Source organism: Actinia tenebrosa, unplaced genomic scaffold (genome assembly GCF_029948245.1).
Source record: "Actinia tenebrosa isolate PJP-AT-01 unplaced genomic scaffold, QUT_ActTen_1.0 PGA_scaffold3__52_contigs__length_22856419, whole genome shotgun sequence".
In the NCBI taxonomy this organism is placed as follows: Eukaryota; Metazoa; Cnidaria; class Anthozoa; order Actiniaria; family Actiniidae; genus Actinia; species Actinia tenebrosa.
Genome location: NW_028292580.1, coordinates 8,764,946 through 8,792,863, shown reverse-complemented (window position 1 = coordinate 8,792,863; position 27,918 = coordinate 8,764,946). Strand labels below are relative to the sequence as shown.

The 27,918-nt window shown below is 36.3% G+C and overlaps 1 protein-coding gene across 6 annotated transcripts; it reads left to right on the top strand.

Annotated features, from left to right (window-relative positions):
* The first annotated feature begins 525 nt into the window (after positions 1-525).
* Positions 526-27,918, top strand: LOC116292346 (protein Wnt-4). Of its 6 annotated transcripts, XM_031699641.2 has the most exons (6): positions 526-813; positions 1,012-1,095; positions 21,217-21,346; positions 23,681-23,928; positions 24,502-24,782; positions 25,949-27,918. In XM_031699641.2, exons 3-6 carry the CDS (start codon positions 21,264-21,266, stop codon positions 26,414-26,416), a joined length of 1,080 nt encoding a protein of 359 aa, XP_031555501.1. In that variant the 5' UTR covers positions 526-813; positions 1,012-1,095; positions 21,217-21,263; the 3' UTR covers positions 26,417-27,918. The 6 variants fall into 6 exon arrangements, with proteins under 6 accessions (XP_031555501.1, XP_031555499.1, XP_031555502.1 ...); XM_031699639.2 differs by lacking the exon at positions 1,012-1,095 and having other exon boundaries at positions 530-813; XM_031699642.2 differs by lacking the exons at positions 526-813; positions 1,012-1,095 and adding an exon at positions 5,215-5,568.

Below are 27,918 nucleotides of genomic sequence, written 5' to 3'. Positions count from 1 at the left end.
AACAAAATCCACACCGGAAACGACCAAAAATAACGTCAAAACCAAGCCTAGAAAATGAATTTTGAAGACAACCGAGGGGTAAAAATATAATCGTGGATGAAGACTACAAAGAAAAATGCTCTTGACCAGATAGAGCAAAATCGATTAAAGAGACGCCCTACTAGGATCGCTTTTGAATATCCTTAAATATTTCCGGTGTATAGGAAGAGAGGCACATTTGGGTGCGGGGTTCATTACTTTGTCTCGCTCAACAGGAGTTTTTCTCGTGAACTTAAGACGAATTTACTTTGATTGAGTTTTAAGACGCTCCCTTGCAACGAACATCATGAAATCTTCATGGATCTTTAGTTTCCAATCTGCTCATGGGCGTGGCAATTATGGATCGCGATAGCACCTAGAAACAATTCTATACGAAGGAGACAAAAAATCCTTGAAAAGTTTGCTTTATTGGAATTTTTAAAGCTGATTTTGTACCATTATTTTTATCGAAAAGAAACAGTTTCTACGCCTATGCAATGGTTATTACCGTTTCCTCTTTCCGCACCTTACAAAAAATGAATGTAATTTGGTGTTGGCATTGTAATCTATCCCATCTGACAAAGATATTCTTTCGCTTCATATCGATTGGCACTGCTCTCATTAAGGTAATCACTATAAGCTCCTGGGCGGACAACTGAGGTAAAAAGTGAATTCTCGCAGGAAGGGCCTCAAACTTTGTCACAAGGGAGTTCTGAAGAGCTCCCTATTGAGCTTCTGCTGCTGTACCGTCGTCCATACTCGTCTCTTCTCCAAGGAATAAAGCTTGAAGTATTGGTGAGTGTACAACAACTTACATTTCTAAAATTATGTTTCTTCTGCTATAAATCCTGTTAACTTTATTCCAAGTTTATGCACGCTCAAACTGCAAAGCAATGTTTAATGGTGATATATACATTTTTCAAACTAAGGTTTGTTATAGCGTAGCGCAATTCTCACGCATCATGAAGGTATACGTGATAACATATTTGTTAGTGTAACCCCGAAGCAAGCAGAATATAGTGCGTCAACGATATAAGAAGTCTTCAACAACTTCAAATAGCTGGACCACGCAAAAAGGTAAGATTGGATGACGATTGAAAAACTTGATAAACCTTCTTGAACCTTTGTTAACAAAACAAAAACCTCAGCGAAACTATTTGTTTTAGATTAATTCCAGTTCTGCTTTAAAATGATCTTCAATTCGCCTACTGCAAATGCTACAAGAATGATTAGACTCGAAGAGAATAGACTTACACTAAACCACTCTTTCATTTGGTAGACGGAAAAGTAAATTTGCTTTTCAAACTTTGAATTCCTTCTGAAAGTAAAACGTCACAAGTTGTCTACAAATTGAAACCATTTCGACACAATAATCCAATAATGATGTCCTACAAAATACAACTGTATCTTTTTTTTTTTAGACGTCAAACAAAATGTTCTCCACTGTCAAAAACCTTTTACCATTGCGTTCAAAACGTCGAAATTTGTGCTTAAACTTCGGTGATTGTCGTCTGGGAGTCGGTCATCAATAGTTTACTTAATTGCATTGTTCTGAGGGCGGAGAAAATTCAACAAACGATTTCCTATTTTGCTTTAGTTTCCTTTGTCTCAAGATGTATATTCATCTTTAACTAGTTATTTCGATACCTGAAAATATTGCTTTTAGATTGGAGGTGATAATTGGATTTAGATATTAACCATGCTTTATGACTGACTAGTGTAGTTCTGTGCGGACATGTATATTTGTAGAGAGAAAATGATTGAGACTGTTACCATGCGTAAATGTATATAGAGATCATATACCAGTAAAGCTAGAGTAATTTTGGGAAGGCAGGAAGGCATTAATCATGGGCACCCTATAATAACCATTACTGACACAGTTTTGGTGCTTCATGAAAATTCCGAATCTTTCGTTTTGGAACGGCAAAAAATGAAGTGGTTTATGGTTGTATATATTCTTTGCTTTAATCATATAGGATTAAATGTATTTGAGACGTTTTTGTACAAATGGGAAACGTATGGTACTGACTTAAAGCACGTACACGGTACGACATTAAGTAGCATTGAAATGGTTTCCCATAAGAATGGATATCGTATGGGTGAGAAACATACTACTATTCTTCCTTCCAGCAAGTACGTACTACATGCCGTACTATTCAAATGGCTTCCCATAAGAATGATTTTCGTATGAGTGGGAAACGTACAGTACTGGGCCCGGTTGTACGAAGTCTGGATAGCGTTATGCGTCGAATAAATCTTATCCAGTGGATAAAGTTATTGGATAACAGCATCGACTTATCCACTGGATAATGATTTATCCGCCCGATAGCGTTATTCAGGCTTCGTACAACCGGGCATTGAGACTTACAACACGTACACGGTATGACATCATGCTGTAAGATTGAAATTGCTTCCCATAACAATGAATATTGTCTGAGTGGGAAACGTATGCAGTACTGACTTGCAACACTTACACGGTACTACATGCGCTACATGCAGGAACATTGAAATGGCTTCCCATAAGAATGCCAGGTTATCGTATATGATTGGGAAACATACAGTTGCGGCATCGTTTTCTACTCGACCGTAATTTTAAAATGACTTCTCTACGACCATAAAAACGAGTCACAGTGAAGACTATGAAAAACGTGCTTGGAACAATCGAGGGCAGAAGGTTCAACAACAATCTTCACTTGGAGTTCAATTACGCCTTTTAAAGTTGATTCCAACTGATGGATTTCCACTTGACCATCACGAGTTACTTTACCACTGCAACGTTAGTTTATTTATACTGATGAATCTGCCGACTATGCTTCTTCATAGACAGTTTTAATTTCTGGTTTTCAGTTTTTTTCAGTTCTTCATTTTGTCTCCCTCTCTGAACACGATGCCGAATTTCCGTTCAATCACACACATGGTCTTAAAAGAGAATGAAAATTACGCCCAAGCTTTTATATAAGAGCTTTATAATTAGGAAATACAAAATGGATGAGAGGTTAATAAGAAAATACAAAAGCAAAATAATTATTTTCCTCAATGTAATTTTTTTTTTTTTTTTTTCTACAAAGAACTTTGTCGATTTGTACTGAATTTGATCAGGCCTAGCCCGCCGCAGAAGTTGATCCAGAGTTCGATAAAATCGAAGTTTCTGTTTCTTTTTTAAATAGCCTGCGTAGTATTTTAATATATACTCAAAAAAAAAAAAACAACAAAAAACAAAAAACAAAAAAAAACAAAAAAAATCAATATTTTCACTGTACTTGAGATGGCTTTATATCTCAAGTACAGTGAAAATATTGTTGTTTTTCTTTTGGAGTATATATTAAAATACTTCGCAGGCTATTTAAAGAAACGGAAACTTCGATTTTATATCGTCAGCACAAAAGAAAATATACGTAAAAAAAGTGTGGACAAAGTTCGTGGAAATTTCATATGATTGTGACCTTTCGTTTATGGAGTTCACGTCGCCCATAGTGCAGTTCGGGCGTGGAATGCAACATGCAACATTCCCCATTTCTCTCTCTCTCTCTCTCTCTCTCTCATTTCTCTCAACCCCCCTCAAAAAAAAAAAACAAAAAAAACCCGATCTTCAATTTGTTATGATCCCTCAGTATTACTGGCTGTTTTTAAGCGACCTTCCTTGCATGGTTCATGGTTGCATGTCAATATTTAACTGACACCCCAGTTGTCTAAAAACGGCATGTTTCCCCCCGTCTAAATCCTTCGAACCCCTCCGCCCCAGAAGCAAACTTTTTTTTTTATTAGTGGTTGCTACTGAGTGATACCTCCTTGAATCGTGTCAATATTTAACTGATCCCCACCCCACCCAAGTTGACTAAACAAACGTTTTTTTTAAATTGGTTATTTAAGACCGTTCCCTAAGCTCACAGTACGTCAACCTAACACTATCATGCACAAGCTTGGTTATGTAACACACCGCATGATACATGACCGTTAATATAAGTTTATTCATCTTTTAGCAGCAAATGAACAGGGTTCGTTCGTTCGAGTGCAGTGCAGCTGTTTTGTGGTTAGGGCGCTTCTCTTTGCATCTGCGTGATAACTGAACCAAGCTTGGTTAAGTTCTTCTTCCGATCATGCAAGCAAATATTTATCTCCAAAAACAATTTTATCACTGACTTCACACATAACTGGATGCAAAATCAAAAACGTTATTATCTTTCTTAAAAAATGCCTTCATTTGCACAAAAAATATTCGAATCGAAAACAGGAAATACAGTTAGTACAGTTTGTTTTCGTGAATATAAGGTTATACATCGATGTAGTCCCAGCAGAGGTCCGTCAAATACACCGTGGTCGTTAATCTTGTTAGAGGGGTTCTCAGTTGTTGTCCACAGCAAGTAATGCAGTTGCGACACATTCCCAAACGTTCCTAAAACCTGCACGTGGTGCAACATTGTAGAAGATGGTGAATTTAAAGACCTTTTGATCTTTGATGACAGATCTCTGAGTTTTGAATTCAAAAATAAACGAAAAACATAAATAAATAATAATAAGCTGCATTCAGGTCATGCAGCCGAACTTCAACGACACAGGCCTTTTTAGGTTGGGCGTAATGTTTTCCTATTTCATACCTCGTGTCATTCCCTTGAGTATATTTTCTTTCTTAAGCGGTTCCGCATGTGAAGACACATAAACATAGATACAACTCAAACAAAGAAGCTTTTTCTCAAGAGAATGACACGTGGTCTGAAATGGAAAACATTACTCCAGAAGTAAATAGGTCCACAGATAGATATAGACCCCTTGCACTGAGTCCCGAGAGGGATTGTTCTGAGGGACAAAACAATAGGCCGTCTTTTCTTATGCAAAAAAAAAAAAAAAAAAAAGGAAAAAAATTCATTGTTTTGTCTTCCAGAATAAATCCTCTCGAGACTCAGTGCAAGGGGTCTATAGCAGGCGCGCTTTTGAGCTTCTTACAACTAGAATTTGATTTTTTTCATACATAATAGCCGATGTTTTGTGCTTTAAATGAGTACTACAGTTACATTTATGCTGTCCAAAAACGAGCCAACATTTGATATGGTGGCAAACGTGAGAGCTGATCGACTCTTTTCTTATTGTTCTCAGCATGATTTCTATCCGTTATTCGGTACTGTATATTTGTTATACAAGGTTAAAATCTCTTCTAGAATTTCATTGGAAAATAAAGACGTACGTTGTTCAAGCTAAACATCAGAAGCGTTAAGAATCAATGAAGTTTGTTGCTCAATCCTGTTGGAAGAGGAATTATCAATTGAACTCGAGAGGGATTTACTTTAATGCGCTAACGAAGTGATTTCTTATCGCGCGCATTTCGATCGGAAATTCTCGACGAAGATGCCGTTCCGAAGCCGACAAAAGCCGCGCACAATCCCATCACTGGTATCATGATTCCTGGATTTTGTCATCAATCCTTCATCGTATTTCACGCTGATCACTACACCTAATCTTGAAACTCTAAGCAGACCATTACCTCACATCGTAGTTCGAAAAACCATCTACCAATCCTAAAGACCAACTTCCCCTTTACGCGTGAAGCATATAACGGTGAGTAATGAACTTTGCAAACATTCTACCGGGCTGTTTTTAAGTAGATTTTGAGATTTTGAGTCGGCCTATTTCTCACGACTCGCTTCTGCTGTCAAGTTATGATTTGAACCGGCGAGGTACTCACGATCTCAAGAAGCAAATATGACTGATTACGAAGATTAATGAAAGTGAGAGCTTGATCTATCTTTCAATGATCTTTTCCAATACTCAATCCATCTTAATGCTATTACTTTGAAGAGGAACATTTTAAGATAAATACGAGAAAAGTGTTAGTCAAGAAGCTCGAACGCTATGACGTCTAAAGTGCAAATTGAATTTTTTCTATATCTATCAAAAGAATGTTACTGTTTGACCCCAGTTTTTTTACCTATAGATTATTGGCCTCGACATTCAAATGATTCACAAAATAAGTCAAAAGGTTTGGGAATCTAGTAGCGCTCTGTATACTTACTGCAAGAGGTTAGCTGCACAGTAAAGTGTCCATTTGCACCTTCTTGAACATTTATTGGATCAAACAGAAAGCCTAGACTAGAGATCTAACATTTCACTTCTTCCCTAATTGCTATCTCTCCTTTGTTATGACTTAATTCTCTAAGTCCTGTAAAAGTCTGATTCAGTTTTTCATCATACGTTGCGTTGATGAATGTACCTGCGCGCTCTAATAGAACGCTTTATAAGCAAACTAGCCGGTGAGCTTTGCGTGTAGCCTCCGACTCCAGCATTGAAGCTATATACGGTATTTAATAGTTAATACAATTAGCAACAATTAAAGACGAGACACCGCTTCTACAACCAAGGAGGTTTGTCCGGGCGTGGTGTACATATGTCACTACTTCTCTCAAGTATGATAGTAAGTTTGTTAGTCAGCGTTTTTCTTGAACTGAAATATTTTGTCAAATATACAATTGCGCACATTTGCTCGATAATTCCACGAAGTGTACTCACTTCAATGTCGTGCTATATTCACGCGATATTGAATCCCATTTTGCTGAAAGATCATGGCATCGATATAACATACACTTCTACATAGCGATACTGTTAATGAGCAGCACGTATGTAGTGGCCGTATACTGTCCAATTTCAGTGCCAAGTTGCATTAAGCCATGTCCATTCTGTGCGTTATGATTTGATTTCCAAGAAAAGTCAAAATTAGTTTTTACAGTCTCTTATAACAGGTTTTTAGTCTTGACTGATGCAAATGCTGCACGGCTATTTTGCTTGAAAAGCATTTCAGTGCCAAGTTACATTAAGTCATGTCCATTCTGTGCGTTATGATTTGATTTCCAAGAAAAGTCCAATGATTAGTTCTTACAGTCTCTTATAACAGTATTTTACAGTCTTGGTTGATGCGAATGCTGCACGGGAATATATTGTAATGAACCCAAGAGTATCAGTGGACGCGTGAAGTTACGAAGAAGATGCTAGTATTTTTATGAGTGCTAATGCATACGATCTTTGTCTCTCATCCACTATTAACCTTCGTTATTGCCACTCAACGAGTATCCGGCAGAGTTAGAGTAGGTGATACATGAATTGATACAGCGAAGCTGACGTATCCCTTTATTCTTGTCTTGTAACATCTTTTCTCTCTCATCCACTATTAACCTTATTGCCACTCAACAAGTATCCGGCAGAGTTAGAGTAGGTAATACATGAATTGATACAGCGAAGCTGACGTATCCCTTTATTCTTGTCTTGTAACATCTTTTCTCTCTCATCCACTATTAACCTTATTGCCACTCAACAAGTATCCGGCAGAGTTAGGGTAGGTGATACATGAATTGATACAGCGAAGCTGACGTATCCCTTTATTCTTCTCTTGCAACATCTTTTGTTTCTCATCCACTATTAACCTTATTGCCACTCAAAAAGTATCCGGCAGAGTTAGAGTATAGGTGATACATGAATTGATACAGCGAAGCTGACGTATCCCTTTATTCTTCTCTTGCAACATCTTTTGTTTCTCCTCTCATCCACGATTAACCTTCGTAATTGCCACTCTGCAAGTATTCGGTACATTAACATAGATGATACATGAGTTGATATCAGTGAACCTGAAGTACTCTCTCTTGCAAACTCTTTTCTCTCTCATCAGCCAGTATTCGGTAGAGTAAGATAGATGATACATGAGTCAGATATCAGTGAACCTGAAGCACTCTTTCTCTTGCAAACTCTTTTCTCTCTCATCAGCCAGTATTCGGTAGAGTAAGATAGATGATACATGAGTCAGATATCAGTGAACCTGAAGCACTCTTTCTCTTGCAAACTCTTTTCTCTCTCATCAGCCAGTATTCGGTAGAGTAAGATAGACGATACATGAGTTGATATCAGTGAACCTGAAGTACTCTTTCTCTTGCAAACTCTTTTCTCTCTCATCAGCCAGTATTCGGTAGAGTAAGATAGATGATACATGAGATATATGATTTGATATATAAATATTAGGTCTGGTTGATTATTCACGTGGAATCGTATTCCAATCTTCGCCATTGACTTACGAGAACTCATGTGTTAAGGGTCTTTCAATGAAGGCTTTTAACAGGTTAAGTAGAACAGATCCTTATTCTTCCGCTGGCCCACCGCGGAAACGTTGAGAAGTCCCCCTCATTGGGGTGACAGCCGGCCGCTCTAGATAGCGTAAGAAGAAAAAGTGCCGTGCAAATATCTATGTCCGCATTGATTGAGTTGGACTTGGCCCATGCAGCTTTTTCTTAAAGAATTCATAGCTCCTTCTTTCTTTCTTTCTTTCTTTCTTTCTTTCTTTCTTTCTTTCTTTCTTTCTTTCTTTCTTTCTTTCTTTCTTTCTTTCTTTCTTTCTTTCTTCCTTTCTTTCCTTTTTTCTTTCTTCCTTCCTTTCCTTCTTTCTTTCTTTCTTTATTTCCTTCTTTCTTCCTTTCTTTCTCTAGTCTCTCTCCCTTTCTAGTAGTGCTTAGAAGAAACTACACTCAATGACGATAGTGTCTGATCAGCGCGCGCAAACAGACCAACTATAAATACAAAAAACGTCAATAAATATTTTAACGCATGAAAATCGCACGGCTTCCTCGCAAAAATGTTTGTACGTGATCGAGATGCCAGGACGAGCGGAACTTGGTCCGGAATGTACGCGAGTGAGTACTTAACTCCTCTCGATCATGACTTCCGAAAACAGGAAACATTTTACCTCACAGCTCTCTTGAAATAGGAAAAAACAGCTATTAAACCGAGTTTTGCGTGTTTGCAAGAAGAACCGCTTTTAAGAGATACCAAACTGTAGTTACATAATCATAAATGACTCACGTGTAGCAGAAGTCTTCTTTCTCTAGCCCAGTCAACCCTTGGTGAACATGCATATTTTTATTTTCGTGACTTAAGTATATCTTTGATCTCGATCAACTCTTCGTCAGGGCTACGGTTAACCGCTTGATACTAGATAAGTGCTTTGTAAATATTGACCTGAGTTCCTAATATTGCCGGTCAGTAGTGATGAACCATCGGTATACTAGCTAATGAGAACTAGCTCTCAAAAATTAAGCATAAAGAAGCAATATTTTAAAAGACAACAGCTAAATGCTTTGACAAAGCAAAGAAAAAAAAGAAGAAGAAGAAGAAGAAAAAAAAAGAGATGTTAGTCGACTAAGGATTCTATGATTTATTTTATTTTATTTTTTAATTGCATGATGAGTTCATGATCAAAAAGCTTATATTTTTTTTAGGTATCACTGGCTTTTGGGCTAAAATACATACAAAGCTGTATAAACAAATGTTGCAATTCTTTATGACAATATATATATATTCCGTTATTGTATCATTATGATATATTTTTAACTTTCGCGAACAATAGTTTATAATATGAATAGCGCTATATAAAAAATATATATTTTGTTATTATCATTATAGTATTCGTTATGACCTCCCCATTCCTACTAAATTAGTAAATATGGACTGCACTATTAACTAAACGAGAAGACCATTTCAATTATTGTTTAAAAAAGTTATTCTTAGTAATGACCCCCATTGATAACATTAAATCAGTTCGTAGAGAGTGTTCCGTTATAGCTCATAAATCAACAATTAGTTCCCGTCATCTAGACGAACTCTCTCGTCTTTGTATTCATGTTGAAAGATAAATATTGGTTCGAGTGGAAGCGAAAAAACAAATATTTAGGAAATAATTTGCTGGCGCTATGGGCCATTAGTTTGTCGTTGTGGTTGACTTAAGATAGCTATCGATAAACATTGCTTGTTTATTTGAGAGGCAAATGGATCGTGCCCACTCAATGGTGTCAAACTGATCAATAATTATTTGTCCTCTTTGATAAAGCCAGCAGCTTCTTAACATAAACATCTAAAATCTAAGTATTCATGGCAATTTTCTTTTTCACTCTGATGAAATATGTTTATCAAATTGAAATGCGAAAGCTCAAAAAAAATGTAAAACCATTAAGAAAAACAATACCATTTCAATATGTTGGACTGAGGCCACAAAGGGGCCATATTTCAGAAATAAACAAAAAAACAAAAAAAAAAAAAATTTGATCTCCAATCGTTTGAATTTCGCTGGTATGCCTTTCAAATTTTCTACACTCATTGATCTTTATAGTGCTCTTTTGTATTCGCTAATTAAAAAAAAGGAAAAGATCTTGTTGCCAGATTTAAAAATCCTACAAATATTATGATAGATTTCCACGACTTTTTTTTCTCACGAAATCCAAATGAATGAAGATTCAAAGTTTCAAGTCCAATTTGAAATTCACTATTCACTGACTGATTGGTTAATTGATGAGTTAACAAAGATACACCGGGATCTTGCGTGGATATTCCCTCCTACGAGTGTCGTAAGTACTTATAGTTCCGCTTTTGAGGAAGGCGTGGACCTACCCTGCGAACCATCCGTCCTGAATTCCTCTTTCATCAACACGTATTGTACCCTAAACATGCCTTAAACCACACGATGACAAAACTACAAGCTTAGCTTTGTCAGCATTAAAACTGGAGTCATAGTCCGTATTAGGTCATCTCATTCAGCGGATCGACTAGATCGTATTTGTAGTTTTGTCCCAAATCAGGGCCCCAGCGAATGATGAGTCTTTTAAAGTTTTCACTTGCGGTGCACGGCATTTCATTTTTGGTATGAATGTGTTCGTGTAATTGCTGAAATATTTTTTAACGACAGGGTTGTCCTGCTTTCTGTTCGATTCTAGTTACAGATCTTTTTATGCCATTTGGCACGATTAAGGAAGGTGAATTATTGAGGTAAATCATATCTCATCAACAAGGGTGTATCTACATCCCTTACACTCCTACGAACCCTTGTTTACTGAGAAGATAAATGGCTAGTAACGATTGCGTTATCAAGAAAAATGATGTTTTACTGAAGGAGTTCCAAGTTCTGGCTAACATTAACTCATGATCAATTGATGGGTTGCAAGCATTCCCAAGAGAGTTAAAAGACAAAAACATGGCGGCCATTGTGGTACCGTTAACAATGGATGCTAATGAGAAATCTTTTGTTAAATGGTACCAACATGGCCGCGATGACGTAACGTGCAAACGAAGAATGGAGTGGATTTACTGATCTCTAGATGTATTCATTAATTCAGTAACATTAACTCATGATAAACAATTAGGCAAACCCGGATACGACTTCACATGCTCGTCAACTACGATTTCCACCAATAATCTAATTTCGAATTTGTCTTTGCTCAGTCTTAGCCTCAATAGACCTCTTCGGCTCTAACGTAATATTTTCCCATTTCAGACCACATGTCATTCCCTGGAGTATCATTTCTTTGTTTAAGGTTTGCGCTCGGTTGCACATGAGAAGACACATGAATATGAACACAGCTCAAACAAAGAATCTTATTCTCAAGGGAATGACACGTGGTCTGAAATGGAAAACATTTCCCCAAGCCGAAGAGGTCTATTGCTGGCTTTCACTCAGCTGATAATAAATGTCTTTGAATCTCATTATCTCCTCCACGTGGTGGTCAAACACTAGTGGCCACACCATGTGCTGTCGGCTAGAAAGAATTCTATTGAAAACTAGCGATTCAGCTGATGAACATTCTGAACGAGACGAAATTATGTCACTAGTGCAGCTCAGCAATTGTGTCCAAATGTGTTCTTTTCTTTTATTAAGGTCCATTGTATAGTAAGGAATGTAAGCACTACGGAACAATACGACTTGATTAAAATGCCACGGGTTTTGGTTGAATAGCTGAATATTATAACGCACAAACGAGACTAAGACTGAGCAAAGAGAATTCGAAACTGGGGTATTGCAATTTTTACTCTCGTCTATCAGAGACTCGGCTTAGTTCTTACTCATTCGCAAAGTAATGAAGATGTGAATGCTTCTGCAACCTGGATTTGCAGTTTCATGAGGCCCTAAGGTCGCTTCTGTTATGAAACTCCTGAACCCAAAGGGCGGTATGTGTAAAAGGAACTCTTCAAGGCCAATTGCAAATCCTATTCAATAGTGACACTGTAAAGTGATGATTAAAATATATATGGTCTTCAAGTAATGAGAGATATGAGTTAACCCAGCGCACGGGTGGCCACGGTCCATGTAGTCCGTGATATCTTTAAATCAGCCTAGCTTCATTACACCTCATTATAGTCAAAAAGAAGTTTCCCAATTGGAAGAATTAATACAAAACACATTTTTAGTCGATCTGGGTTTTCCATCAAACGACAAGCGACAGTCCAAGAGGAAATTAAGAGCGAAGTTCCGTGATCGGTGTTGTTTTCCGATTATCATTCCAAGAAGCACTGATTGATTTCATTCCTGAGATGGTAGTTGACAAGATTCAATGAACGTTCTATAGAAAGATTATAGAAAAGAACTTTGTGAGAATGAAGTTGATTGCTTGTGCAGATGTTGTTGTCTGGGGTAATCATAATGGTGCATCAATGCACGTACGTATGTTAGTACTATGCATGTATGTAGCAACTGATTTTTTTCGCATTACGATGGAAAAAAGTGTCTGCCTCTTGTATATAATAATAATAATAATAATAATAATAATAATAATAATAATAATAATAATAATAATAATAATAATAATAATAATAATAATAATAGTTATAATAATAATAACTTTATTAATGTCTCTATATCTTCTAGCCGGGCACAAGTGCACTACTAATCGGGGAGACATATATAGGTCGTCTCTTATAGCTGTATGGCTTCTTGTCCATAATTTCACTCTTGGCTAAACTAAACTCAAGCAAAACCTTACCAGCTAAATCCCAGTGATCCGTGAGTTATAGCCGTGCCCTGATTTGGGCAAAGGACCAACGCTTACTTCTTGAAGACATTCATTGTACATTTATTTATTTTGGTTTTCCTGCCTTATCGTAAGCTATCCAAACATCTTTTCTCGTGTTTACTCGTAGCAAAAGAAGCTTTCGGATACCTTGTAATCAGTACGTAAAAAGCCATTCATTTTCCACGCAACGACTGAATGGTTACGCCATGTAAATCCATGCATGTCAAAAGCTAGATGGAAGAGGAGTCATTAATGTTTGAAGTATCTTTAAGTGGTACCACTATAAGCAATCGTATAAGCTGTACGTATACCGTTAAGTGTAGCTTACACTCAATATAAGTACCGTGGTAATTGTTTTAAGATTAAAACGATTAAATCTAATTCAAAATTACAGCACAAGTTCAAGTGATTTTTTTCCTCTAAGTTTGTTCAGCTTGGATTAAAAATTGTACAAATATATATCTAAACAAAAATATTTGTACAGGCCAAACGATTTGTTTTTTGACTTACGTCATGTTGATTATTTCATTCATTGGATTTCTTTCAAACTTTTAAACTTTCTTATACTTTATCGAATGAAACAACCTCTGCGCCGCCAGTAAAAGCAGGGCATGACTTACTAACAGATCGGACCTGAAACAACCTCTGGACTGATCTAAGTTTGAAGGCACGACTGACAGACACATCGAATGGAAATTTAACGTGTTAGGTTAGGTTTTACGAAGGGAAGAAAACTGTTAAACTAGAGGACCCGAACAAAACCCCTTGAATCAAAGGACAGAATATCATAATGTTGAAGAGAAAATTTTTAAAATGTGAACTTTCCGTAACAGTTTTTTTCATTCGCAAAACAGTGTTGATAAAGTCTATTTTTGAGAGGCATTTTTTTTCTTTTGCGTAGTCAGATGCGTGTATCGGAATCCCTTACTTGATCATTAATTTTTATTCATTGGCTTCCTGTGTCAAAACTCACGTGAGAAGACGATTAGGCCACTTGACCCTCACTCTTGGTCTTCAGTTTCTGATTGTAACTCACTAAATCCTATCACCACCACCACGGTTCTGCCATTAAATCTACTCAGGAAAATGCTAGAAAGTTGACAAGAGACGGAAGTTGATAAGAAATATGCCGTCAAAAATCCAACGCACTTGATCCCAACAATGTATGTATTGAAATTTGTTAACCATTAATGAGCCGATGATGTTTTCTGGGCGAATTTTTAAACGCATGCTTCCAGCCAGACCATTCCTTTAAGCAACTTTAAGCCTAATACCGACAAAAACCGCACTATCTTAGCTGTCATTCACGGTATATCGGCTTTTTGACGCCGAAACGCATAAAATCCAAAAAAAATTTCAAAAGTTCTTCATTTTACATTGAGCTGCTCTTCGTGCAGGTCAAGGACGTCCATAACGCATACAATATTTGGAATTTTGATAAGGAGTGCGATATTGCCTCTTATCTACTTCTCACGGGATCAGGTATGGACCTCTGTAATTCTAATAATGTCAAAAACAAATTTTTGATTTTGCGATAATTATTATCTAGCTAATCTCTCTCTTCATATATAAACTAGTTAGATATGTGCGTAATATTTTATTCCAACATGAAAATAATTTATTCGCCATATGAACAAATTCTCTGGTCTAGCGCTTTCTATTTAGCAAAAAAATTTCTTCAGAACGACTAAAATTCTTTCCGTTTTGTGAGTATTTTATCGAACGAACACAAGCACACGTGTATTATGTAATGATTATTACGCATACGAACAATGTAAAAATATTTCTAAGCATGGAAAGATTACTATTTTTAATAAGTTAGTTTTGTCTGTTAAAACTAATGCAAGATTTCAGTTTTCTATGCCTTTAGATTACAAAAAGAAAAGCGTAACTAAGAAAGCCGCTACTTTATTTTGAGAACATAGGCTCAAAATTTATTTTTGGAATCATTTCTTTACAACTTTTTATATAATTTGCAAGAGGTAACTTCACTTTTGTAAACAACAAACCATGGTTTGCCAAACAGGAAACAAACTCTTGAAGTTGGCTTTTTGACGTTGTCAACGATATGCTCTGTCGAAGAAATTACTACTGAGGACGTCGCTCAACTAGTTTAAAACTTTAGTTCACTTATTTTAAAAAAAGAAAAACGATCGTGGTTAAGCACCAATAGATAAGTCAGCCAAAGATGGACCAAAGTAAATTATGGGTTTGAATAAAACGCGCGCGCATGCACCTCTGTACTATACTGTATGAACATGCTAAGAGCTGTAGAACACGAGAGAAGCAAGCTTAGGAACATGAAGCGTAGTTGAGTAGCGTTTCTCATGCTTTTCGAGTTCTCTATAGCTCCCAGAGTGTTCATGTAACAATACCACTTGAAAATTCAAAGAAATAAGCAGTTCTCTTATATTGCTTTTATAAAAATATTTTTGAATGTGTGCCGATGAGGCTATTCTAAAAATGGGTCTTATAAATGTCTGGGATTTGAAGAAACTGTCATTCCTAACATTAGTTGTATTGATCTCAGTTCGAACAACATGTACCTTCACTCAAACAAGTTGTTCTAATTGTTCTTAATGGATGACGATGCAGCATTTGATATGCGGTTTTTTTCAAGCGCAGACTGAAGCATGAAAAAAATTAGGAAAAAAAAAACTTTGGAAAAAACAACCAATAAAGCAGCAAAAAGGAATGATTTATACGATAACATGAAACGTGGTAACAGAAAAATAGCTTTCAGTAAACCAGGTCCAGTTTTAGATGCAATATTTATTCTTGTAGACTAAAAAAAGATATTCTGTGTATTCTGGATTTTTTTTTTTTTATTTTTTTTTTTTTTTTTTTTGCGCATGGGTAATTCCTACAAGGCGTATACGAGATCTGTCATGTCTGTAAGCATAAACCACTTTCACCTGCTCGTAATAAAAAAGGCATTTTTTAATTGTACCACTTCAAATTCTACTTCGAACTCTTCAAATCAGGCTTGAAAGAACAATTCAAAAGTCTAAAAATAAAGCACTTGAGTTAATAACTGCATTTTAGACTTTAGAAAACGGTGCTGGAGGCGAAAATTTTTTTGGGATTCAAATCTTCCAATATTAATCATATTTGATCGATCTTACGAATAGGATCTTTAGCAAATGTTGCCAAAATGGTTCCCTCGCTCTGCCATAAGAATCGCACATGTTTATCTTGTCATCATAAAAAAATCTAAAGGATCGAAAATGTCAGCGACCATTACCATTATTTAAGACTTCTTTTTACGAAGAAATATATTCAATATAAACAAGAAAATAAAATAAAAAACATATGCATTCGTCTGTCTCTTTAAAAAAAACAAACAAGCTAGACTAGTTAAGTAAAGTCTAATTAAATTAATAGCATTCGCTGTTTTGTTTAACCGGCTTCGAACGAAGCAAACTGACACTAGATAGGAAAACAAAGATTCTCAAATGGGCAAGGTATTTCAGTCCTAACTGTACAGAATCTACAAGACATCAAAGGAACACTGATTGACGAGATTTCAAAAATAGAATAGAAAAAATTGGAATCATTTTTATAAAGATAGGTTAAATGATTTATAGTACCGTCAACGAAAAGCAATTCAGGAATTCCAAAATGCACATGTCTAGATTGGGATCTACTTTATCTAACATATATAGTAGCCTGATTTCAGAGGCTTCGCTTCAACGAAGTAATTCTGAGCAGATCAATCTCTTAGCTACTCATAACCTTACTCAAAATTAATTTATCTAAGTCCCGACTACCAGAGTGATATAATAATAAATTTTACCGAAATAAAGGAGATCGCAATTCAGATAAAACAGTATTGCAATAGACGTTTTTAAAAATCCTTTTCCTACGTATCTTTTTCGAATGTTCCAAACTGTCGTGTTGTGGTTTGATTTGTATGGAAAATTGTTAAATAAATATTGTTTTATTTTATTTTTTATTTTGTTTATGCCTGCCCTTGTGTTGGTGGGCCTTCAATGACTTCATAGTATCCGCCCTGCTTAAATAAAATAAGTATATCACCATTTTATATTGTGAGATACAAATTCGGTACTTATGTATATATATATCATAAACTGGTTTCCAGTTTGGCGCACTGTGACTCACACACACTACCACCACATTGAATATTCTATGCATACAACTCTCAACTAACATCCATCCATCCATCTTGCATCCATAATATACGGTAGAAGACTAGAAGCACAAACGTAAAATGGTTGTCATTCGATTTAAGTAAAAGAACATTATATGTCTGGGCTATTGTATACTAATTGTAAATGTGACTCCACTTCCCTAATTTTAGAAAATGCTTTGACTATTGCTATCGAGTCCTAAGATTACAACTATTTTATCTGATATAAAGAACAATTACATTGATAGCAATTGTTCTTATCAACGGAAAAACTAGGCTTCAGGCACTAAAGATAATCAGATATAGAAACTAGTCATTGAGATGATACTGATATCCACTCACAGAACGTCCCTAAGCCGACTTTTTGTTTTAATCAATCAATCCAAGGACTTAAAACTTTTATTTTTCAAGCCCCACTTTAAGTTTTTCTTTAGTACGTTCAAGATTCTATTTAGTTTGCTGAGACTAGAGTTGTAGTCGAAAATCTAGTCTTCGAAAGCTAATGGGGTCTCTAAAAATGAGGAGTTAACAGCCTATGTGGGTGTCGATCCGCTGAACAAAGTGAACGTCAAAAAATCATCATAATTAGAAAATTTATTACGATAGTGGGAGTAAAACTTATCGAACTATCATATTATAATGGAATAAAGAGTATAGAAGCTCTCAAGACGCTGCTTTTGGCTTTGTTTAACGAGCTTCTCGCAAGCGCGTAGGCGGTCAGATGGTCAGAGTCGTTTTCGTGTGTTTTATAAAGCCGTACATGGTAACGTGGAAGACTCTATTTTTGAATAAATGATGCTACGGAAGCAGGTTTGCACCATTAACATGGAAATTAACCCAGTTTTGAGCTATAAAATACCACCAAATTAAGGATATAAAAACAAGTTCGCAGTAGACTTGAAGCACTCACTGAGACTGGAATTCGTGGTCCCATAGAAGGTAGCGCTTTGTGATATATTCGGGTAAGGATTCTTTCACGTCATTATCATTTTTGAGTGGCTTAAAATAATAATTCAAAAGTGTCTCCAAAAACTACTCGCATCTTTTATCTTTCTTTGTGATCTACTGAGTCTTTTTCCTTGGCTGTAAGTCAATGTATTCCTTGGGAAAAGCATACGATAATAGTATAAAATTAATAGAACTCTATACTGAGAAACCTCGTAGGTTTTTAAGATAACTTTTAAGCGAATTTGATTTTGAATGAGTTAATATTCTAAATAATTCTGAAAACTAAACTTATTCTTAAATCTCATCCTACTTCTTTGATTTTGAAAAAGCTGAGACGTAGTCCTAATTCCAGTTCAAATGCCGAGTAATCGTTTCATTATTGGTTGTATAAAATCCGTGTATAACTGAGTAAAGGCCAGTGTCATATTTACACTTAGATACACAAATTTGACTAGTGAGGAATTGATCTAGGGACAGTCAGTGATGCCTAAAAATTTTTTTGATGCCTTAATTTTCAAGTCCTTCTTGGTTTAACAAAGCACTTTAAAACGTTCTAGTGAGGCAACGTGATTTGATTTATGAAGCCTACGCGCAGCAGTGGGTGTCATCGTAGTTAAACGATGATTTAAAAAATCTATCCGTTTGTTTGAATTCATAAATCAGAACTTGCTTAATTTGAAGGATCTAGAAACCATCTATAGTTGCTTGAAATTTTTGATTTCTTATAAAACTTCTTAGTCTCTCTTTAGATAATTCGTATCGAGATCGCGGGTTCTTGATATCGGTGATAATTAAGTTCCGGTTCTGAAGTGATCATTTATAATATCATCCAACACTCATAGTATCAATCGAGTATTTAATTAACTCAACTCTTCATAATTATACAACAAACGATTGCTTCAAACAATAGCCTAAGATTTCCCAACAATGATTTTAATGCTAAAATACCGAATACTTATTAAATATAGCTCTTCTTATTGTTATCAAAATACTTCGGTGATGAAATCAGGACATTTTGGGTATTGTTCGGTCTGGGTTCGTCAGAGGTGTGGGGTCTCAAGGGAACACCTTCGTACGAGCATAAAAGTGACAGAATCTTTCTTGTCTGGGATCGGAAAGTTAAGTAACTCGAGGTACCTAGTTTAGTTGGGGATCGCTACATTCACAGTTGATATTAAAGAACATCACGGAGAACTGTTTTTTCCAGAACCTACTTTTAGAGGTAACGTACTCATCACTGATGAATCATTTGACGTACTTTGATATATTTTGATTTCTAAATTGCTCATTTTCAACAAGCTAATTTTGGCGTTTGTTTAAAAATCAAACACGTTGTAGGCGTAGAACTTGCGCAAATATGTATCACGCAAACGGAACTGAGATAGCCTCGCGTCACACTTGTGAAAAGACCAGTGAAAAAATACCACTTGTTAAGACAAATCTTATACTCTACGTCAGTAAGTTTTTTCATCTTTTCGCGGTGTAAAATTTACCCTTTTATCATTACTGTTTCATTAGAAACACCGACGCAGCTCTCACTAGTTTTTAGTTAGTTATATCTTCTTATACCCTAAGGAAGCGTTAGTTTTTCAAAGATTTCCTCTGTAAAGATATTAGTTCCTGAAAAAAACATCTTTAATTCTGATCTGTTTTTTGTCTTCTGATTGAGCTTATCCTTTTTACACTCAGATAAAGAGGTTTAACCTGGTATTAGACCATTTGGCACTTTTTTCCCAACACTGAACAGAAAACGACTCGAATTTTATCAAGTCATATGAGCAAAATTTTCATGTTTTTTTAAATAATATCTTTGGTTTATTTGCCTTAATTCAATATATATTCGTATAGTTGCAAGCATATTAGTTTGATAAAATTGATAGTATTAGTATAAGAGGCATAAACCAAGCTTTTGCATCTATATGTAGTTTTGAAGCCGGAACTTCAACTAAATTCTTAACGACTCCATAAAACGGAATCGTTGTATCATCCTTGAGTCAGAGGGTAAGGCAAGAATTTTTTGAGAATTGCTAAAGAGGTCTTTCTAAGGTAGATTAAAATTTATTTTCATCGCTTGTCAGAATTTCCAAGGAGTTTAGAAAATTCAATTTTTTGAGCTTCAAAAATGTCTAGCATAAATAAAATGGAATGTTTATGATCTTTTAAGTACTAAAGTTTAAGTATCTTTAGTTTTCCAGTGTATGAGACTTGTGTTTGAAATTTTGCTTTGCTTTTACAAGACAACTTTTGATTAGAACCTAAAAAATGCGTTAAAAAAACACACGAGTATACTTCGTAAAGCCTCTTTTACTCAGACGAACCACTAATGTCCAAAAAGGTGTTTTCACTTGCAAAGACATGTTTGGGTGCCCTCTACCGACAACACATCTCTCTTAAAATTTCTTATATTTTGATTTTGTATTTATCGTATAATTAATGCTGATAATACAAGCATAAGAAGCTAAACGTTCTTCATGACGAGGCAACAAGTTCAAGCAAGTATGGATGCGGTTTTCGATGCAAGTAAACTAAAACAAGAGAAAAATGAGTCGGACTTCGTTTACCGGCAAGCGGTAGCGCAGCAAAGAAGGACCCTAATTATGAACCATCTCAATGAAATTACAGAAAACGCATTTGGTTTTTGAAAGAGAAGCTGCCAAAAGGCACCGACTATTTGCCGTAAACAAAGGCACTTACCGAAGTGCAATATTAAGTGTTAGACAAATTGAATCGGCTTAATCGTTTGTCTATTGATGCCTCGAGTGAGGCTGCTTCTGAAAGACGATTAAAAATTATGTTAGGCTCCTTGAAAAAGCATAAAAAGCTCTCGGAATACAACTTTGCTCTAACACACATAGATTACATAATCTTAGTGCTGCTTGCCTCCACATTTTAGCTTACAATTTTCATGACCAGCAATTTCTGGAATTGTAATTCCTTTGTTTAGTGTTTGAGTCCTGTTGTTGAGTGACACAATTACTCGATTAAACTGAGATGCGGTCGGTATATCTTGACACTGATTCACCTGATTCACGATATCTCAACTCTGAAAACCCCATTAAAATCATGTGTTTAACAAATGTTTGACTGCGTTGCACTTGTTAAATTGGAATAGTAACTTTTAGCTTGTTGTGGGATGCGCGCCTTAGGCATTGACATCGTGGAACGCAAGAGTTGGACGTCCAAATTTTAGAACGGCGGTATCGCTTTGTGTTCCATCCGCCGCCTTCAACCCATAGACTTTTAGATTACAACCTTTTGTTTATGAAATACTAATCATTTTAATACGTTTGTACACAGATCATCGTAAATTCAAGAAGTTGGTCGAAGAATAACCGTGTTTTAAGATGTCAAGCGTAGCCTCCCAAGCAGCAATAATACTTTTACTAGAAATGTGTCTTACAACTTATGTCTTCTCAAGTCAGTGGCTGTAAGTATTTTCACAATGGATGTATATATAATCTTGGAATGTTGTAATGTTTGAAATCTGGGCGATGGACTGCTAGAGACCAAGGCGCCACAATAGCAGTATGCAGCTTTCTGTAGTCTACTGACTTCGAGATCTATCTTGATAAGGCATTGCGCTCTGGCGATCTTGAATTGCGCTCTCTACCGTTAAATCATCAAAAAGATAATTGTGTTTCTAAATCATGTTAAATCATAAAACGCGATGTAAAAACTAAGTTGTGTGCGAAAATTGGAGCGGATTTAATTCGAAGTCCAACAGCTGCCTTTCTATATAACCTTACAGTACTATGGACATTAAAATCGCCGCAAGATGACACTGAATTTGCTTATGCCAGTAATTTCATTTCTTTCGACATTTGAATATTTGGCTTCAGTTCTTTATTCCTGGATAATTACTTCGCTGAGAGCTGAAACGTCTACCGTGAATCGGTCACGGGCCTCTAACAAATGTTGATAAAAAATCTGAAAACGTTTTCGATTATCGCCAATTTCGGAAAGGTGTCGCAGCCCTGGAGCACCCGCCTTTCACCTCTGGAGTCCGGCTAAGGTTTAATTCCTGGACTTGGCATCACGTGTGAGTAGAGTTTGTTAGAGTCTCTCCCTTGATTCAAAGGTTTGTCTTTGGAATCTTAGGTTTCTCACCTTCCGCAAAGCCAACACACTAAACTATATGGATTAGCCGTTCCCTGACTTAGATCAACCTCGAAGTTGTTTTAGGGTTCGATCAGTGAGTTAGCCATGTCCTGACTTTGTAGATCACACCAGAGGTTGTTTCCGAAGATATCGATAAAATTTGAAGGCATTGTTAACTCAATCAATATATTCATAATTGCCTCGAGATATTTATTTATTATCAAATAATTACTTTAACTTTCCTGGAGTCCAATTCGGTAATTACGTAAATTAATAGCTTCCATTTTAACTGTTTTTCGATGGAAAAGGAAACGTATACATAAATAAAAATCAATGAGAATTGAGTGTCGAATGTTGTAAATATAGAATGTAGTGGTAGTGCGTGTGGAGCTAACAACACGGAAGAGCCCCGTACAGGGAGTGGTGGTTTTAATATATATATATTACAACAGATCGGCCCTTATTTATAGTTCGCCCATTGTTTAGAATATCATGTGAATGCGTACTTTTCTTTTTCAAGATTTTTGTGCTACGTTCTCAAAACATCCCTTTCTATTTCTTTTTGTTTCTTTATTTTCTTATTTTTATCGCAAACAACAAAGAACAAACTTAACTTACGAAAGTGTTTTATACTTGCGTCACAGATGATTAAAGATATTTTTCCTTTCCGTCATCACCTGTGGAGTTTGCTTACGTAATTTTACGTGTATAAGTTTAAAACATAAACTTTCATTGATATGTGTGTGCGTACAATGCTTAATTGTCGTTATACGTCATAGCACTGAAGATGGCCAATATCGAACAAAAGCGTATTTTAAATTCGTAGTGCATACGTTGTTTTTTTCTTTCTTTTTTTTTTCTTTTCTTTTTTTTTTTCTTTCTTTTTTCTTTCTTTCTTTCTTTCTCCTTTTTTCCTCTTTTTTTTTTTTTCATTTAAACAAACTTTATTCAATAACCACTGAGTAATTTATTTTGATTATTCAAATTTTTCCTTCGTAAAGTCAAGAAAGGAAGAAGAGTAAATGCTTTGATATTTTTCTCTGTTTGGTTTTCGTTCGTGATGAATCAGTGTATGGGCGTACAAAATAGAATATATCATAGGGTCGTAACTAGGGGGAGCACAGAGGTACACGTTAAACCCGCCATAATAGCTTAAGGTCCGCTCATCTATTTCCATTTTGCTTAAAAATTGCAGGTAAATGCTTGTATGTTTTTTATTGGAACCCCCCTTTTTTTTTCTTTATTTTGGTTCTGCAAATCATTGCCTGTGCACCCCCACCCCCAGAACTATAATATCTTGATATTTGTCTCGCTCATATGTAAACTGAATAGACCTCTTCGGCTCTGACGTAATGTTTTCCCATTTCAGACCACGTGTCATTCCCTAGAGTATCATTTCTTTGTTTAATGGTTGCACATGAGAAGACACATGAATATGGATACAGCTCAAACAAAGAATCTTATACTCAAGGGAATGACACGTGGTCTGAAATGGAAAAACATTACCCCAAGCCGAAAAGGTCTATTTTTTGTTTTCCGTCCTGTTCCTTGCTACTACCAAGTTCTAGCTAGCTCAACCCGAACCTTTTAAATCTTAACTAAAATAGCGAGGAAAAAAACTGAAAAAATAACGAGTAAAACTAAAAAATAATTTTTCTCATAGATCGCTCGCCTTGACTGGCTCAAGCCCATCTCGTTTCAAATCAAAGAAAAACTGCGATGAAATTGGTCAACTACTCAATCACAAGCAAGTCCAAGTCTGCAAGAAAAACGTTGATGTGATGGACAGTGTGAAGAATGGAGCCAGCGTAGCTCTTCTTGAATGTCAACATCAGTTTCGATATCGTCCTTGGAACTGCACGACTGTTCAGTTTAGCAAATCTCCTGTTTTTGGAAATTCTGTAAATGGAGGTGGGTGTGGTCAAATTTTTTATACACTTATTTCAATAAAGTTAGTCACAAAGGAACTAGAAAGCTGACATCAATGAGGATCATGGAAAATGTTCGTATATATAACAAGTAAAGTTTTTTTTGATGCCAACTGCAGCTTGAGGATGCTCAATAGAGGTGAGACTGTAACTGGTAAAAGATGTGCAAGTCCATCAACAGTTATCAAGCGGTTGAAACATGTAATATATATCTACCCATAATCCTTGTCGGTCTCACGTTTGTAGCTTTTCAGGTGACTAGCCTTATTGAAATAAGTATATCAAATGCGTGTACGCCAAATATCCGTGAAACAATTGTATTTACCAAAGCTAAGCGGTATTCACGAAGTGTACCATTTGGCACAAACAGCAAAATAGCTGCAATTAGACTTTTTTTTCTTTTTTTTTTGTTGCATGGAAAAATGGAAATGCAGTTTTTACTTTCCCGCCAAAGTCTTTTTCCCCAGCGCAGTTTACAAACTACAAATATACAAAGGGAGGTGGCCTTGGTAAAAAAGTAACTCTTAAAACTGAGTCTTTTTGTCTTATTCTTCAGGCACAAGAGAAGCCGCATTTGTTCACGCGATATCATCAGCAGGAGTTGCCTATTCCGTGACACAAGCCTGCAGTGCAGGACGGTTAGGCAAGAAATGCGGCTGTGACAAAAAATACCGTGGGCAGTCCTCTCAGGGATGGAAATGGGCTGGCTGCAGCGATGACATTGATTTTGGAATCAATTTTTCTTCGCGTTTTGTGGACGCTCGTGAAAGAGGCAGAGGAATTGGAACGCCAGCGCGCGTAAAGATGAACTTGCATAATAATATGGCAGGGCGTTTGGTAAGTTAAGATTTCTTGTCACTTTTCATTATAATGCTTATTTTGTTGTTTATAATCAACTGAGATCTGACAGGTAGAGCTCTTAACCTTGGGCGTAATGTTTTCCATTTTCAAACCACGTTTCATTCTCTTGAGAATAAGATCCTTTGTTTGAGTTGAGTCTCTATCCATTTATCTTTTCATGCGCAACCGTTAAACAAAGAAATGATACTCTAGGGAATGACACATGGTCTGTAATGGGAAAGCAGTGGATAAGGTCTATTACGCTACCTGGCTACATTCGATTTTCTTTTCATGCGCAACCATTAAACAAAGAAATTATACTCTAGGGAATGACACATGGTCTGTAATGGGAAAGCAGTGGATAAGGTCTATTTACGCTACCTGGCCATATTCAATTATCTTTTCATGCGCAACCGTTAAACAAAGAAATAATATTCTAGGGAATGACACATGGTCTGTAATGGGAAAGCAGTGGATAAGGTCTATTTATGCTACCTGGCCATATTCAATTATCTTTTCATGCGCAAACGTTAAACAAAGAAATAATATTCTAGGGAATGACACATGGTCTGTAATGGGAAAGCAGTGGATAAGGTCTATTTACGTTACCTGGCTACATTCAATTATCTTTTCATGCGCAACCGTTAAACAAAGAAATAATACTCTAGGGAATGACACATGGTCTGTAATGGGAAAGCAGTGGATAAGGTCTATTTACGTTACCTGGCTATATTCAATTTTCTTTTCATGTGCAACCGTTAAACAAAGAAATAATACTCTAGGGAATGACATATGGTCTGACAGGAAAATATTACGCTCAAACTAAAGAGATTTACAAAAGCCACCTATAAATTGTAGAGCTAACAAAGTGTGAACTTTATTTAAAAAGAACTTGTCAACATGCTTTGCGCTCTCACGCGCGCGCACATTAACATATTTCAAGAAAATAACCTTCCGTTATTCTAATTCGATATTTAGGCTTTCACATAGTTGGAGCCTAGCTTTGTTGTGATTGTCACACGCTGTGATACAACAGTCGAAGCTTAATAGATTTTTCTGTTTATGCGCATGCTCCAAATTTAATAAATTCAATAGCATACAAATACTACTGTTGTTGCGCTTGTTTAACTTTTTTTCTAATCTTTATTCATGTCATTCCATAGGCCATAAAGAAGTTTATGAAGCTGCAATGCAAGTGCCATGGAGTATCAGGCTCCTGCAACATCAAAACTTGCTGGAGAGACTTGCCCGAGTTTACTTTGGTTGGAGACCACATTAAAGAAAAATTTGACGGCGCTACGGAAGTCGAGCTCAAACTTATCGGGGGCAAACATGTACTTCTCCCGCAGGATAATAAGTTTAAGCCCCATACTAAGCTAGACCTCGTCTATTTGGTCCCTTCGCCGAATTTCTGCGATCCAGATACGAGTACAGGTTCGTTAGGGACTCATGGACGCCTGTGCAATAGAACATCTCAGGCCATTGATGGATGTGACCTGATGTGCTGTAGACGCGGATTTATAACGACCACAGAAATAAAAAAAGAACGGTGCAACTGTAAATTTTACTGGTGCTGTAAGGTTAAGTGTCAAGAATGTCGAAAGACTGTTGAAGTCAATTACTGCAAATAGTCACCAGAATCAACAGAAGAGCAGATATTGTAAATAGTTGGACTTCAATAATGCGTACAGCCAATCGGAGATGCATGTCGACTATCCATAGACGTGGATATACTGTATAGCCCAAAGAAAAGTAGGGAATTGTTGGGTTTCAAGCATTCCCAAGAGAGTCAGTTACAAAAGACAAAAATATGGCGGCCATCTTTGTGCGGTTAAAGGGGGACTAGCACGAAAATCTTCCAAAATAAATAAATTAATTCGGCTGAAACTTCAATGGAATAATCTTTAAGGGTTTAATAATCACTGGTTAAAGTTTTTTCTTTATATTCCAATGGGAAGTGTTATATTTTTACGAATTTCTATAGGTGTCTGTGACGTCATACACTCAACACTTAACACTGCTCCATACATTTCTTTGTAAATAACTTCATGTTGTACTTTAATTCTATTAAGCCCAAAGGTTCGCTGAGGGACTTAACGTACATAACTTGTGGTTAAAATCATTTTATGCTATCTTTTCTCCAATACTGAGTATAAAACTAGAAGATATTTTGATTACAAAATACAAAGAAAATGTATGGAGCGATGTTTAGTTTTGAGTGTATGACGTCACATGCTCAATAAAAATTCGCAAAAATATAATACTTCCCATCCAAATATCAGGGGGGGAAAATAACCAGTGATTATTAGACCTGTAAGGGTTAGTCCATTAACGTTTCAGCTGAATTAAAATTCGGACGAATGAGAATGAGAAATCGTTTGTGAAAGGGCACCAGCATGGCTTGATGTAACGTACAATCGAAGAATTGTAATCCAGTAGCCGAAATATCAAAACTCGAATAATCTACGTATTTTAGTTTACTAAGTGTGTAACGTTGACAAACGCTATATATCTCTATTGGACATTGCATTTTTATTTTCCACTCTGAGTGAAAAATTGTTTTCCCAAAGTTATACGAGAAAAATATCTCTATACCTAGCTACTCTGTATGGTTCTAAAATCACCGTATCTCGCTGTAACTTGCCCTTCACTGACAGTGTCAAAATCGGGAATTAATCTTTGATTAACTCGCTTTGAATCGTGCGCGGCGCAAAGCCGAACTGACTCAAATGTTCCATAGCTTATCTTAATTTGCGTTTTTAAAAAGAGAGGGTTCTGTTGAACTCGGCGTTGCCTTGCCTGGCTGCAAAATGGACGTCGTTAGCTTGAACGTAATGTTTTCCCATTTCTTTTTTGTTTGAGTTGTATATCCATATTCATGTGTCTTCTCATGCGCTACCGTTAAACAAAGAAATAATACTCTAGTGAATGACGCGTGGTCTGAAATGGGGAACATTACACCCGAGCTCATTAAAACTATAATATATCCTAAAGTCGTACATTTTCCAGAGCTCATTAGCTTCGTTTTCTTTCCAAGCGGTGGGACTGAAAGAGCTCGGGTGGAAGATTGGCTTAGAAAGTTTCTTTCAACACTTTTGTCTCCAGATTAAAGACAAACATCTATTCAAAGAAA

Coding starts and splice junctions, on each gene's coding strand:
- LOC116292346 (XM_031699641.2), top strand. CDS start 21,264: ATGTCAAGCGTAGCCTCCCAAGCAGCAATAATACTTTTACTAGAAATG. Junction 23,929..24,501: donor TGGAAATTCTGTAAATGGAG/GTGGGTGTGGTC, acceptor CTTATTCTTCAG/GCACAAGAGAAGCCGCATTT. Junction 24,783..25,948: donor ATAATATGGCAGGGCGTTTG/GTAAGTTAAGAT, acceptor GTCATTCCATAG/GCCATAAAGAAGTTTATGAA.